Source organism: Pelobates fuscus, chromosome 13, assembly GCF_036172605.1.
Source record: "Pelobates fuscus isolate aPelFus1 chromosome 13, aPelFus1.pri, whole genome shotgun sequence".
Classification (NCBI taxonomy): Eukaryota; Metazoa; Chordata; class Amphibia; order Anura; family Pelobatidae; genus Pelobates; species Pelobates fuscus.
Window position 1 is genome coordinate 44,075,794 of NC_086329.1, and position 15,856 is coordinate 44,091,649.

General features: G+C 47.3%; 1 protein-coding gene across 1 annotated transcript in view; it reads left to right on the forward strand.

Annotated features, from left to right (window-relative positions):
• Positions 1–14,903: 14,903 nt before the first annotated feature.
• EML5 (EMAP like 5) overlaps positions 14,904–15,856 on the forward strand; it is a 226,353-nt gene continuing 225,400 nt past the window's right edge. The window contains exon 1 of the mRNA XM_063439772.1: positions 14,904–15,461. Coding sequence (XP_063295842.1) covers positions 15,265–15,461 — 197 coding nt within the window. The 5' untranslated portion in view covers positions 14,904–15,264. The remainder of the gene's footprint in view (positions 15,462–15,856) is intronic.

Consider the following 15,856-nt stretch of genomic DNA (forward strand, 5'->3'; position numbering starts at 1 on the left):
AAACCATGTGTGTGATTAAAGGTGTTTTTAGATTTATTTTCTGCAAAGATCTGTATCATCAATTTGATGGAAACTCATCAGTTGTGTTTTTATCTGAAATTGTTCTACTGTCGGAAGACTAGATGGGGTTTTATTGTCTCTTATTTATATTCATATTCCATATTTCTGCATCTTATTTTCACTTTAGGGATATTTATTTACTCTCTGCATTTCAAGAAGACAGAGAGCAAAAAATATGTTTTGCTCTAAACAGTTCGGTAAAATATTATGGGCACATTTTATTGTATCTATAGATTATGTTCCCAATAAAAATGTTAGATGACTATAGCATGTACATGAATGAATCTGCATTTGGGGACTTGCTTGAAAGGGTGCCAGAGAAATCCTGATTATTCTGTTCTGCAAACCTCAGACTGTGTGTTCTTTGATCCGTTAAATGTTATCATTTCAGCTTTATATGTAGGCTGTGCACAAAAACACAACAGTGTCGTGGTTTGTGGTTATAGGCATATTTTCTTTTTAGAGGAATAGAAGCATTTTATCATAAAACATGGTAATAAAGGTCCAGGAATGAAATGATTCTACTCAGTGCTATAACGTTTCAATAATAAATGTATAATAAATATAATAATTCATTTAGACCTGAGAAACCAGAGGATCTGTGCAGACCCTTTTGTGTACTGCAAGTGGCTGGAATTTCATGTCTGTCCCTTTTCTATGGTAGGTAGTTTGTAGATCTTTCTAATGATAAATAACTGCAAAGAGAAGCCTTTTGGGATGAGGAATAAACAAGCATTTTATACCCTAAATGAGGTTGAGTTGGGGATAATGTTAAAGGGACACTCCGGTCACCATAAAAACGTAATCTAAATGAAGTTGTCATGGTGCCAGGAGGCACTCAGATGCACTCTTACCTCAGATGCACCTCAGATGCACTCAGATGCACTCTTACCAAATGTTTTAATCCCAAAGGTTGCCTACAGCCCTAAGCTGCAGGTCCCCCAGTTACAGGGTCGCCGCTGATTGGCTAGAGTGGCCAGTTAATAATCGAAGCCAGCCAGTAGCTCCCTATGCATAAAAACAGGTATGTACCTTTTTATTTAGATTTTTTTTTTTTTAGAAATGGGGACCTACTGATTGACTTAGATTTAGATAAAAATTGTTATGGTGAACAGAGTGTCCCTTTAAACAAAAAAAATACTTGGTAATCGTTCTATACAATAGAGTATGCAACAATGTACAGTGTCAGTGAGGTGTTGCAAAGGCAAGTAGGGTATGTCATGTATATGAATACACATGATGGAAATTGTCAGGTTCCAACTGGGCTGTAAAGGTTGGATCTCTGATATCAGGTATAGGAAATTGACAGAAAAGTGTATACCAACCAAAGGTAGTGGAACAACACCACTAATAACTAAAACCCGTTAACAGATACAGGTTAAATTTAGGACGTGAGAAGTCGAGATGATCAGTAAACATCCTAGGGTCCGTTACACAGGTCTGGTGCTACCATAAGAAATATACATAAACGTCCATACCCAATAGTTTCTTCAAGAGGCAGTCTTTATTTTGGAACAAAATATAGTGACAATGTTTTGACTTTTACGTGAACCTTTGTCAAGAAGATTTCTCTGTCGTGTTCTGTTAATATCCAAAATAGCTGACCTAAAAAGCTAGCTGACATGGAGAATATTTCCAATTTAGGAAGCTTGCCCCTGACATTTAAAACACAGTTTAAATTCACTTTGACTTTTAGTTGACAATACAAATTTAGTGAATAACGTGTGAGAGTCTACATATTTATTAAAAGAGATTTCCTCACCTGAAGCTGGAACTGGTTCCTTATTCCTACAGTCAGAAATGTCCCATCAATCCTCCCTTAAAGTTGTAATATTGGGAATTCTCCTGTTTTTCTAGGTGAAAAGGCAAAGTATATTTTTTTGATGGTACCTTAGACTGCTATGGTAAGTGTTTCAAGGATTTGTACATACATTTTTATAGAACTTAAATCCAGCTATCACAAACTGGTGGCCAAGGGCTTCAAACAAGTAACAGATCAATTGGATGCCACTATGAGCTTTAGGAGAGGTTTCCTAATAGTTAACACCTTAGTATTCTATTTTCCAAATGCAGCGAGTTTGATTATGATTACTTTTACTTTTACTATGTATTGGGGCCGATGTGTACTATGGTCATTGCTGCCGCCCAGGAGTAGTGGGAGTCTGAGCACAGGACTTATTTTTGTGTAGGAGTTTGATTATATGTTATTTTTGTATTAGTGTTGCAGATGTAAGGTAAAGACTTTTGGTGAGTGGAGCTTGGGCTGGATAGGACAGACAATTATCTTATGTAAGGGGGCATGGGTGGGACTGGGTAAGTCTAGCAGCTTCCTTAAATCCATTGAGGCCATAACAGGGTAAAGATTTAAACCTGGTTTGACAGTTATATGACCACTAGGCTACACACCACCCGTATCAGCTGATGTTCCCAACCAATTAAAAGGGACTCTCCAGTGCCAGGAAAACAAACAGTTTTCCTGGCACTGCAGGTCCCCTCTCCCTCACACCCCCCATCCCATGTTGCTGAAGGGGTTAAAACCTCTTCAGTGACTTACCTGTATCCAGCGCCGATGTTCCTCGGCGCTGGGTCAGGCTCTGCCTACGCTCCCTCTCCCGCCAACGTCAGCCAGCAGGGGGAGACCTATTGAGCATGCGCGGCCGGCGGCAGGGGAAACCTAATGCGCATGCGCGGCAATTCTGTGCACGTGCTTTAGACCTCCCCATAGGAAAGCATTTCAATGCTTTCCTATGGGGATTGCGGCGACGCTGGAGGTCCTCACATAGCATGAGGATGTCCAGCGTCGTTATAACACACGTTTCATGTTCTAAGAACACGGAAGTGTCCTCTAGTGGTTGTCTAGTAGACAGCCACTAGAGGAGTACTTAACCCTTCAAGGTAAATATTGCAGTTTATGAAAACTGCAATAATTACACTTGCAGGGTTAAGGGTAGTGGGAGTTGGCACCCAGACCACTCCAATGGGCAGAAGTGGTCTGGGTGCCTGGAGTGTCCCTTTAAGTAAAACAAAAAACACAATTGATCATATATCTATTGTAGAAGCATAACTTTCAAAAAACCGATATCAGTGTATTAGTAAGCGCAACGAACTGCAGGGGTCCAAGTTAATTGGAGATGCTGAATGCCAGTGCTGCACTGACCAAGGAAACACCTCTAGTGGCCGTCTGAGTGACTGCCACTAGAATGTGTAATTGGTCAGCACTGCTTTTTTATATATAGACACCAGAATCACTATGTTAAGCTGTAGTGGTTATGGCACTACACTGTCCCTTTAACGGTTATTTGCAATCTTTAAATTAACAACCAACTACTGTCTACGTCCTTCACTGTCCCAATCTTTCAGGGACATTGTTCCATCCTCAGATAAATTGCTGCATCAAAGCAGAAATTCTATTATTTCTGTGTATTCATTCATTTCTCATCAGCTGGCTTCACATTTCCCTGGCAATCCCACCTGTTCTAAAGGTTAAGTGATCAAGGACAGGTGCTGAAGACTGGAGATGTTTTAATTGTTTCACCACCACACTGCAAGTAGTATTACTCACTCACGCTCAGTCAGAGCTGGTTAAAAGGATTCTCTTAAAGGGAAACTATAGTACAAGGAATACAAAATTGTATGAATGCAAAACTCACATGCCTCCTAGGGTAACAAAAACGCGGGCTGTCTTTGTGCCTGGAACATTTGAGACATTCATATGTTGCATAAAAATATTGAATACATATCAAAATCTTTTTTTTTATTTTTTATAAATCGCTTCCACTGTCACTTTAAAGAAACTACAAAACATTATGTTGCGACAAGGATAAAGTTTCATTTATACAACGTAAACAGACTAGGTTTGTCACTAAAGTAAGAGTTCAAACTGAATTTAAAGAGAAATTTAAATTTAAGGCCAAAGTAGCTGAAATGGAGGCAGAGCTGAATTAGAGAATGTTTCCAGTTTGGCAATTGTGACCTTAAATGTGAATTTCAGTTTGTATTTTCATTTTAGTGAAAAACCCCATGATGTGGCAGAACAATTTGTTAAAGAAACACTCCATTGTCCAACTTTTTAATCACTACTGAGTAGATATACCCCAATGAATACATGCATTTTTTTCACTGGGATTATAACTAAACAGCTAACCAGATCTCTTGTCTGCAGCCTTTTCAAGCCCTTTCATTTTCTCCCCTTTTTTCAAATATTCTAATCAGAGGCTTCTAATTGACAATCCTCTGCACTGGAGATGCAAGTGTACCTGCAAATTCACATGTAATTACTGCTTTGCAATGCTTCTCAGTACGCCATATCACTGATTGACAGCCAAGGAGGTGTCTCTGTCCCCCAATTATAAAGATTCAGGATCCCTTTTAAGGCCTTGATTAAGCATTTATGGATACACCTTTAAAAATATATTTTTCCAACATATTAAAAAATATTAAAAAATAAAATGTCATATATAAAAATATATTTAAATATAAAGCAAAGTAGGCACCTGTACTGTAGTTAACGTGTGCTCTGCTTGTTTTAAATCCCCACTCCGTACTTCCTGCTTTGTGTCTCCAGCACTCTGTATTCAGTCTCAGGAGACTGGTCTGTGCATGGCCCTGCCTCCTCAGACTGTATACAGCGATCTGTGTATGGTCCCGCCCCTCAGACTCAATACAGCGATCTGTGCATGGCCCCGCCTCCTCAGACTGTATACAGCGATCTGTGCATGGCCCCGCCTCCTCAGACTGTATACAGCGATCTGTGTATGGCCCCGCCTCCTCAGACTGTATACAGCGATCTGTGTATGGCCCCGCCTCCTCAGACTGTATACAGCGATCTGTGTATGGCCCCGCCTCCTCAGACTGTATACAGCGATCTGTGCATGGCCCCGCCTCCTCAGACTGTATACAGCGATCTGTGTATGACCCCGCCTCCTCAGACTGTATACAGCGATCTGTGCATGGCCCCGCCTCCTCAGACTCAATACAGCGATCTGTGCATGGCCCCGCCTCCTCAGACTGTATACAGCGATCTGTGTATGGCCCCGCCTCCTCAGACTGTATACAGCGATCTGTGTATGGCCCCGCCTCCTCAGACTGTATACAGCGATCTGTGTATGGCCCCGCCTCCTCAGACTGTATACAGCGATCTGTGCATGGCCCCGCCTCCTCAGACTGTATACAGCGATCTGTGTATGGCCCCGCCTCCTCAGACTGTATACAGCGATCTGTGTATGGTCCCGCCCCTCAGACTCAATACAGCGATCTGTGCATGGCCCCGCCTCCTCAGACTGTATACAGCGATCTGTGTATGGCCCCGCCTCCTCAGACTGTATACAGCGATCTGTGTATGGTCCCGCCCCTCAGACTCAATACAGCGATCTGTGCATGGCCCCGCCTCCTCAGACTGTATACAGTGATCTGTGCATGGCCCCGCCTCCTCAGACTGAACACAGTGATCTGTGCATGGCCCCGCCTCCTCAGACTGTATACAGTGATCTGTGCATGGCCCCGCCTCCTCAGACTGTATACAGTGATCTGTGCATGGCCCCGCCTCCTCAGACTGTATACAGTGATCTGTGCATGGCCCCGCCTCCTCAGACTGTATACAGCGATCTGTGTATGGTCCCGCCCTTCAGACTCAATACAGCGATCTGTGCATGGCCCCGCCTCCTCAGACTGTATACAGTGATCTGTGCATGGCCCCGCCTCCTCAGACTGAACACAGTGATCTGTGCCTGGCCCCGCCTCCTCAGACTGAACACAGTGATCTGTGTATGGTCCCGCCCCTCAGACTCAATACAGCGATCTGTGCATGGCCCCGCCTCCTCAGACTGTATACAGTGATCTGTGTATGGCCCCGCCTCCTCAGACTGTATACAGTGATCTGTGCATGGCCCCGCCTCCTCAGACTGTATACAGCGATCTGTTGTTGGCCCCGCCTCCTCAGACTGTATACAGTGATCTGTGCATGGCCCCGCCTCCTCAGACTGTATACAGTGATCTGTGCATGGCCCCGCCTCCTCAGACTGAACACAGTGATCTGTGCATGGCCCCGCCTCCTCAGACTGAACACAGTGATCTGTGCATGGCCCCGCCTCCTCAGACTGAACACAGTGATCTGTGCCTGGCCCCGCCTCCTCAGACTGAACACAGTGATCTGTGCATGGCCCCGCCTCCTCAGACTGAACAGTGATCTGTGCATGGCCCCGCCTCCTCAGACTGTATACAGCGATCTGTGTATGGCCCCGCCTCCTCAGACTGAACACAGTGATCTGTGCATGGCCCCGCCTCCTCAGACTGTATACAGCGATCTGTGTATGGCCCCGCCTCCTCAGACTGTATACAGTGATCTGTGCATGGCCCCGCCTCCTCAGACTGTATACAGCGATCTGTGTATGGCCCCGCCTCCTCAGACTGAACACAGTGATCTGTGCATGGCCCCGCCTCCTCAGACTGTATACAGTGATCTGTGCATGGCCCCGCCTCCTCAGACTGTATACAGTGATCTGTGCATGGCCCCGCCTCCTCAGACTGAACACAGTGATCTGTGTATGGCCCCGCCTCCTCAGACTGTATACAGTGATCTGTGCATGGCCCCGCCTCCTCAGACTGAACACAGTGATCTGTGCATGGCCCCGCCCCCTCAGACTGAACACAGTGATCTGTGTATGGCCCCGCCTCCTCAGACTGTATACAGTGATCTGTGCATGGCCCCGCCTCCTCAGACTGAACACAGTGATCTGTACATGGCCCCGCCCCCTCAGACTGAACACAGTGATCTGTGTATGGCCCCGCCTCCTCAGACTGTATACAGTGATCTGTGCATGGCCCCGCCTCCTCAGACTGTATACAGCGATCTGTGTATGGCCCCGCCTCCTCAGACTGTATACAGCGATCTGTGCATGGCCCCGCCTCCTCAGACTGTATACAGCGATCTGTGTATGACCCCGCCTCCTCAGACTGTATACAGCGATCTGTGCATGGCCCCGCCTCCTCAGACTCAATACAGCGATCTGTGCATGGCCCCGCCTCCTCAGACTGTATACAGCGATCTGTGTATGGCCCCGCCTCCTCAGACTGTATACAGCGATCTGTGTATGGCCCCGCCTCCTCAGACTGTATACAGCGATCTGTGTATGGCCCCGCCTCCTCAGACTGTATACAGCGATCTGTGCATGGCCCCGCCTCCTCAGACTGTATACAGCGATCTGTGTATGGCCCCGCCTCCTCAGACTGTATACAGCGATCTGTGTATGGTCCCGCCCCTCAGACTCAATACAGCGATCTGTGCATGGCCCCGCCTCCTCAGACTGTATACAGCGATCTGTGTATGGCCCCGCCTCCTCAGACTGTATACAGCGATCTGTGTATGGTCCCGCCCCTCAGACTCAATACAGCGATCTGTGCATGGCCCCGCCTCCTCAGACTGTATACAGTGATCTGTGCATGGCCCCGCCTCCTCAGACTGAACACAGTGATCTGTGCATGGCCCCGCCTCCTCAGACTGTATACAGTGATCTGTGCATGGCCCCGCCTCCTCAGACTGTATACAGTGATCTGTGCATGGCCCCGCCTCCTCAGACTGTATACAGTGATCTGTGCATGGCCCCGCCTCCTCAGACTGTATACAGCGATCTGTGTATGGTCCCGCCCTTCAGACTCAATACAGCGATCTGTGCATGGCCCCGCCTCCTCAGACTGTATACAGTGATCTGTGCATGGCCCCGCCTCCTCAGACTGAACACAGTGATCTGTGCCTGGCCCCGCCTCCTCAGACTGAACACAGTGATCTGTGTATGGTCCCGCCCCTCAGACTCAATACAGCGATCTGTGCATGGCCCCGCCTCCTCAGACTGTATACAGTGATCTGTGTATGGCCCCGCCTCCTCAGACTGTATACAGTGATCTGTGCATGGCCCCGCCTCCTCAGACTGTATACAGCGATCTGTTGTTGGCCCCGCCTCCTCAGACTGTATACAGTGATCTGTGCATGGCCCCGCCTCCTCAGACTGTATACAGTGATCTGTGCATGGCCCCGCCTCCTCAGACTGAACACAGTGATCTGTGCATGGCCCCGCCTCCTCAGACTGAACACAGTGATCTGTGCATGGCCCCGCCTCCTCAGACTGAACACAGTGATCTGTGCCTGGCCCCGCCTCCTCAGACTGAACACAGTGATCTGTGCATGGCCCCGCCTCCTCAGACTGAACAGTGATCTGTGCATGGCCCCGCCTCCTCAGACTGTATACAGCGATCTGTGTATGGCCCCGCCTCCTCAGACTGAACACAGTGATCTGTGCATGGCCCCGCCTCCTCAGACTGTATACAGCGATCTGTGTATGGCCCCGCCTCCTCAGACTGTATACAGTGATCTGTGCATGGCCCCGCCTCCTCAGACTGTATACAGTGATCTGTGCATGGCCCCGCCTCCTCAGACTGAACACAGTGATCTGTGCATGGCCCCGCCTCCTCAGACTGAACACAGTGATCTGTGCATGGCCCCGCCTCCTCAGACTGAACACAGTGATCTGTGCCTGGCCCCGCCTCCTCAGACTGAACACAGTGATCTGTGCATGGCCCCGCCTCCTCAGACTGAACAGTGATCTGTGCATGGCCCCGCCTCCTCAGACTGTATACAGCGATCTGTGTATGGCCCCGCCTCCTCAGACTGAACACAGTGATCTGTGCATGGCCCCGCCTCCTCAGACTGTATACAGCGATCTGTGTATGGCCCCGCCTCCTCAGACTGTATACAGTGATCTGTGCATGGCCCCGCCTCCTCAGACTGTATACAGCGATCTGTGTATGGCCCCGCCTCCTCAGACTGAACACAGTGATCTGTGCATGGCCCCGCCTCCTCAGACTGTATACAGTGATCTGTGCATGGCCCCGCCTCCTCAGACTGTATACAGTGATCTGTGCATGGCCCCGCCTCCTCAGACTGAACACAGTGATCTGTGTATGGCCCCGCCTCCTCAGACTGTATACAGTGATCTGTGCATGGCCCCGCCTCCTCAGACTGAACACAGTGATCTGTGCATGGCCCCGCCCCCTCAGACTGAACACAGTGATCTGTGTATGGCCCCGCCTCCTCAGACTGTATACAGTGATCTGTGCATGGCCCCGCCTCCTCAGACTGAACACAGTGATCTGTACATGGCCCCGCCCCCTCAGACTGAACACAGTGATCTGTGTATGGCCCCGCCTCCTCAGACTGTATACAGTGATCTGTGCATGGCCCCGCCTCCTCAGACTGTATACAGCGATCTGTGCATGGCCCCGCCTCCTCAGACTGAACACAGTGATCTGTGCATGGCCCCGCCTCCTCAGACTGTATACAGTGATCTGTGCATGGCCCCGCCTCCTCAGACTGTATACAGTGATCTGTGCATGGCCCCGCCTCCTCAGACTGTATACAGTGATCTGTGCATGGCCCCGCCTCCTCAGACTGTATACAGCGATCTGTGCATGGCCCCGCCTCCTCAGACTGAACACAGTGATCTGTGCATGGCCCCGCCTCCTCAGACTGTATACAGCAATCTGATGAATTCTCCTCAGACTCTATACAGCGATTTGAGCACGGATTCTCCTCCTCAGACTCAACACAATGATCTGTGTATGGCCTTGCCCACAGACTCCACCCAGCATGGCCCCACCTCCTCAGACTGAATGCAGCGATCTACAGGAGGAAGAGTGGAGGTGACTGGCCTCTGACAGCCTGAAATTACAGGTACACACAGAGCCAGGGGAGGGCTAGCAGCCCAAGGCCTGGGGGGGCAAATCCAGTCAAGTGGCCTATTGCACCAAGAGGAGAGTAAAAACACCTTTCCCATGTGATTGAAAGGGGGAAGGGCAGTCACCTAAACAGACACACTCACTGACAGGAACAAATACACACTTGCTGATTTGACACACACAGTATTACAGATATACTGACTCGCACAGACAGACATACTGACATACCCAGACATACTGACATACCCAGACATACTGACATACCCAGAGATACTGACACACACACACTTTACACTTTTAAAACCCGTAGACAGGGGCTGAGTTAGGGGGCTAGGGGCTGAGTTAGGGGGCTAGGGGCTGAGTTAGGGGGCTAGGGGCTGTAGTAGGGGGCTAGGGGCTGTAGTGGGAGGTATGAGCTGTAATTGGGGGGGTTAGGAAATGTAGTGGGGGGATAAGGGCTGAAGTAGGTTGATGGCTACAGTTTGGGAAAGGGGCTGTGGCGTGAGTGATATGGGTTGCAATTGGGGGAGAGGAGCTGTAGTGGGGATGTTATGGGGGCTGTGGTTGGGGAGCATGGGGCTGAGGTAGGGGGAAAGGAGCAGAGAGGGGAAACAGGAGCTGAGAGAGGGGGGGGAACAGGAGCTGAGAGGGGGGTACATGGACTGAGGAAGGGGGGCAGGGGCTGAGGAAGGGGATAAAAAAAACAACTTCAGTGTATTCCCCCCTCCCTTAAGCCAGGGAGTAGTGGACAGGAGGCAGGAGCAGCAGCAAGTGGAGTCAGCCGACCTGGATTTTGGATGGCCTGGGGGGCAATTGCCTCACTGTCCCCCATGCCAGCCCGCCCCTGCACAGAGCTCAACACCCATGCTACGGCACATACTTCTATACATGCTGTTACCCACACACAAACACACATTCTACTACAAAAATTATTGCACATGCTGCTACCCACTGTAGTGTTACAAAACACACCACTGCACTAAGCCTGCCCAACACAAACACACATATACAGAACTAAATGCACTCAGACATTTACATACACCGCTACAAATGTGCACATGCTACACACACATTTATACAAACACTCACTCTGTGTGTGTGTGTATACAACAAATCATATTTGAAACAATATTCATTTTGGCGGCAAATTTAAAGTCATAGTCTTTTGACTAAAAAGCTATTTTTTCTTTTAGTCGTATTTTAGTCATCTGAATTGTTTGTTTTAGTTGACTAAATCTCCAGAGATTTTAGTCAACATGACTAAAATCAAATAGGTTTAGTTAAAGCCTCTGTCTATTTTCCCCTTTCCCAGCCTCTTTGTGTCCTTTGTGGCCAGCCTTCCTAGGTGTCTCTCTCCCAAGCCCTGGTCTGTCTCTTTTGCTCCTCTGTGCAGTGTTATTTTTGGCGACAAATTTCAATTAAGTTTTAGTCAGTCTTTTTTTTTTGTTTTAAATATGTTTATTAAAGCCGCACTAGAGCATGGGCAGGCATGTTATGAATCGGTAAAAGTAACATAAGGGTGCCTTCGCAGAGACATATAAGTCAGAACAAACGAGTAGTATAGTAAACTGGTTATACATAAATTTGCGAGATTTAAGACATCAAGGGCATTCCATCGGCATATTAACGCATTATGCAGGCTGTGTAGTCGTCCGAGCGATACCCATGTCCAACCATGTGTGCGATGGCGCTTTCCGCATGGGTTGTCCCATACTTAGTCAAATAAACATGCATTTAAGTAAATTAAGTGTACATAAACTTTGCAAAATCTAAATTTAGATTAGGTATATCATGGGCATATTCATCAGGCATATTAACGCACTATGCAAGCTGTTTAGTCATCTGAGCCATATTCCTGTCTAACCCTAAGCATATGTTGTCCGTTGACTGGTGCGTGCGAGTGCTGCGTGTGTGCTGGATACGAGGGTGCCTTGTGTTAGCTGTTCGAGCCATTATCCCATGGCAGTTGGTGTATGCCTTTGGTCTGTGTCAGCAGGCTGTATGCAAAAGTTTCGTGGTTGCTGGCTTGTGTCTGTGTTTTATGTTAGGTAGGATGCGTGAGTACTGAGACTTTGGAACGTATAATGCTGTATTTGTGCAGTATTTAAACATTACATCTACCTTGCTTATATATAACCAAATAGGACATTGTACACTGTATATTGTGTGTTATCACCAGTATGGACAGTTCAGAAAAGAGACTCAACCGTTATTTAACTTCAAATAGTGCCTGGAAGTGCACTTGATAAAAAAAAATAAATAATAATAATAATAAAAAATAAAAAAATTATAATAATAAAGAATCCTTCATATGCAGGATTTTCAAAAAGATGAGCATAGGTAAGCAAACAAATTATATATATCTATTGCACAAGGGCTTCCACGTTTAAAAAGAAGTGGCATGTTTAGCCCATATAGAGCAAACTTAATATAACGATGTAATCATTAATCCCTATGGGTATTATAGCATAAACTATGAATTCCTTTAGCTTTTCAAGCTAACTTAATAAGGACCAACGAGTATCAAATAATCAAAGCAAGGAAAAACTAAAATTGCGTGAAGAACGGCTTCTCAATCCCATTATCATGAAACAGTCCCTTTATCCTTATCTGTCCTTCGTTGTTTTATTTATTCTTTGCTTGGGACAGTGCTCAGACGAGGTAAGTAATAATAATTAAGTCTCTCCGCTGGAGGTGGCATAGCAGTGCCTGGCAAGATAAGGTGTAATTGTGCAGGCTGCTCCCTACCGTGGCCTCTGGTTTGCTTATGCCAAGTGTGCTTCTATGTGTCCAGTCAGTCGGTCATTGCAAGGTCTCTCTAGCACCTCCGGTGCATCTGTCCCACTCTTTTCCCCTCCAGGCCTGCTCCGGCCGTGCAACCGGGAACACTGCGGTGCTGTGGGCACTCAGGGATGTCAGCGGTCCGGCAGACTCCCACCCCTGAAAAGTCCTCGGCCCCTTGTCCCCTGCACCTCCCCAACTCCGGCAGTACCCCGTCGGAGCTCCAGCCCCATGGTGCCTCACCCTTCTCCGGTCTCATGCATGTCGCCGGCGCTCGCCTCCCCGGTCACCGGTCCGCCGGGGGTCCTGCTCACCCCAACGACACAGGGCTCACAAAGTCAGGGGCATCCTTCCCTGGACCACCACCAAATCCTGGGGTAAGGGCCGGCTCCGCGCCGACCGTTCTGCCGCCTGGAGGGGTCCATCCACGGGATCCGCCACACCCAGGCGACCCCGCGTAACTCCCTGCATCTGGGTCCCTGCATCGGGATCCGCCACGCCCAGGCGACCCCGCGTAACTCCCTGCATCTGGCACATTCGGCGGCCATCTTGGCCCTTCATGAGGAAGGATTCCTCATTATATGGGCCCTTCACCTCCAGGCTCCGGAGATTCGACTTGTGGGCCGGGATCACCCCCGCCGGCCCGAGGGGGGGGGGGGGGAGCGGAGCCGGGTCCCCCTCTCTCCCTCTGTCATGCTGTCTCTCACCTCCTGTCATCTCCACATGTGCATATGCCCCGTGGGCTCATCTTGCAAGTCATGCGGATAACTCGGTCGTGATCCAGCTGAGGCTCATGCGGTGTGCTCCCGTTCCACCTCTCACTCAATGCCCATGTCTGTCTCGGGTCCAGGTGGGCTTTTAAAGCATTATTACTTTATATTCTTGTGGCCCATTGCCGGAGCTTGCTCTGATGGCTGCCGTTCAGCTCGGCGGCCCGGCCCCGCCCCTCTTAGTCATAGTCTTTTGACTAAAATGTAATTTTAGTTTTAGTGGTACTTCAGTCATCTGAATTGTTTTAGTCGACTTAATCTCAAAAATGTTTGTCGATTAAAATTTGACTAAAATTGTTAGTCAACAAAATTAACACTGATGTGAAAGTTTTTTGTTTGTTTTTTAAATCCTTTTTACGTTTAATTTTTTTTTTATTAGTTTGGGAGTAGGGGATTTGGGAGAGTTTGAGAAGTCTGTGGCTACAGGTGCTAGTAATTAAAACCAAGGAGGCACTGCACCCATAGCTTTCCTGCATCACAACCATTACAAAAAAATGTAGTGGTTATGGTGCACGGTGTCTCTTTAAGAAATGTTATATGGGATTAACATAGCTTTTTATTCCGTTTTATGAATGGGAAGCTAGTGATAGGCTAAGAGTGTTATCTACTCCCAGTCTGAGGCTTCCTGCTTATATCGGTCGCAGGAGCTAGGCTGAGTGGACGGCACTGTCTTCACAAGTTTGGGTTTTACCAGTTAAAGTAAGATGGCGCCTGGGACCTTCTGCCACCATAACAACTTTGTCGAGATTAAGTAGTTATTTAAGGCCAAAATACCTGAACTGCAAGCATTGATGACTTAGAGATTTTTTTTTTCATTTGGGTTATCTTGACCTTAAATTTAAAAAAGGAACTTTTAGTTCCCAACAACTCACTTTAGTAAATAATCTTGCCTATGTTTTTCGCATTGGGCACTAGCAGTAATTTAATAATCAATTGGCAAGTGGTTAGTAATTTTCATAACATGAAATATTCAAAATAAGAACAAGTGTATATGTGTAAATGTGAAGCAAATGTAAAATTAATAATAAATAATAAAATAATAAATAATAAATAATAAAGTTCATTATTTGTTACTATTTTATATTGCAAAACCAAATGAAAGTTACCTGCACACTATCCCAGATCTCTATGCATATTTACATGTGTTTTTTTAGTATCATTCTAATGGCCATTAGAGTGTAAGCTCACCTGCCACAGCAAGGCAAACTTCTCTGCCGAGTCCTTCACTAACAATTAAACTTGCTGCTTTCAGACTTTTTAAAATTCTCTCCATCAGGTAGTCTGTGCAATGCTCCTGTTTATTACTGATCAAATAGTATATGATAAATGTAAAAGTCAGGATCTATATCCCCAGGCATCCTACACAACTCCCCACCATGTGCCCCGAATCTGGGGGGACCCCATGCAAAGGTTTGCCTTAATTCCCAACTAGACAACTTGGGAGTGACTGTGAAAACAAGCCTGATTAGATGAAAATCCCCATCTTTCATCTGCATCACCCAATCAGCTCTGGCAAAGGGTGTGCCAGTGACAGCAGCTCTAAACAAGCACCAGAGCTCCCATTTCCCTCTGCAGGAGCCTGGAGAGCTGTCTGTGAATGCAGTTTAGGGAGAAACACACAGCAGATGCCATAGGGAAGAAACAGGACCAAGGACAGCAGCCCTCCCCATCAGTGACAGCACCATGCACAGAGCATGCAACACCTTCTCTCCCATTGCATTTGGGTAACTAGGATCAGCAGAAGCAGCCCAGATCCACATTGATGCATGCATGCACTTCTTTTTTTTTTTTTGCAAGCCCAGTGCACATGCGTTAGGAGATCTGCAGCTGACACACCACAGTGCTGTGTGCTTGCAAGAAGGGAGCTGCAGGCTTGGAGTGGAGGAAGCCAGGAGGGAGTGATTGCTAACCATTAAAGAGCTGGGAAATGACTGACAGGACAGCCCCAAATTGCCACCTGAGGTTGGAATGGGTCTATGGCTACAGAGGACACCAGTGCCGTAACAACCTTTACTACACAGCTGCTAAGGAGATTGTGTACTTTGTAGCTGGAGTCGGTGTGGTTTATAACACCAGGGAGCACAAGCAGAAATTCTTCCTGGGCCACAATGATGACATTATCAGGTACCCACACCCCCATATCTCCTCGTTTCCTATGTCCTACATCCAGGTGAATCCTGGGACTGCAAGGGTTAAGCTAGCTTGGGTTTGGCTTACTATAATGCTCAGGGCTGGAGAAGGGGGCTAATCCCATGTATTATCATTCACAGCCCTGGCATATCATATACAAGGGTTATATTACAGCCCAGCCAGGTGTGGCCTTTCTTAACCCCTCCAGTGCCAGTCAGGTGTGTCACTGTCTTAAACTTTGCTGTTTCAGTCTATCTGTGCACACTTACTTGGCACAGGTAGGGTTAAAAGTTAAAACTGTCTCAAAATGTGTTTTTATGATGGTATACCTTGTAACTTTACACGCCTGGATAATTACTGTTTAAAGGACTGTTAATTGAAGAACTAAA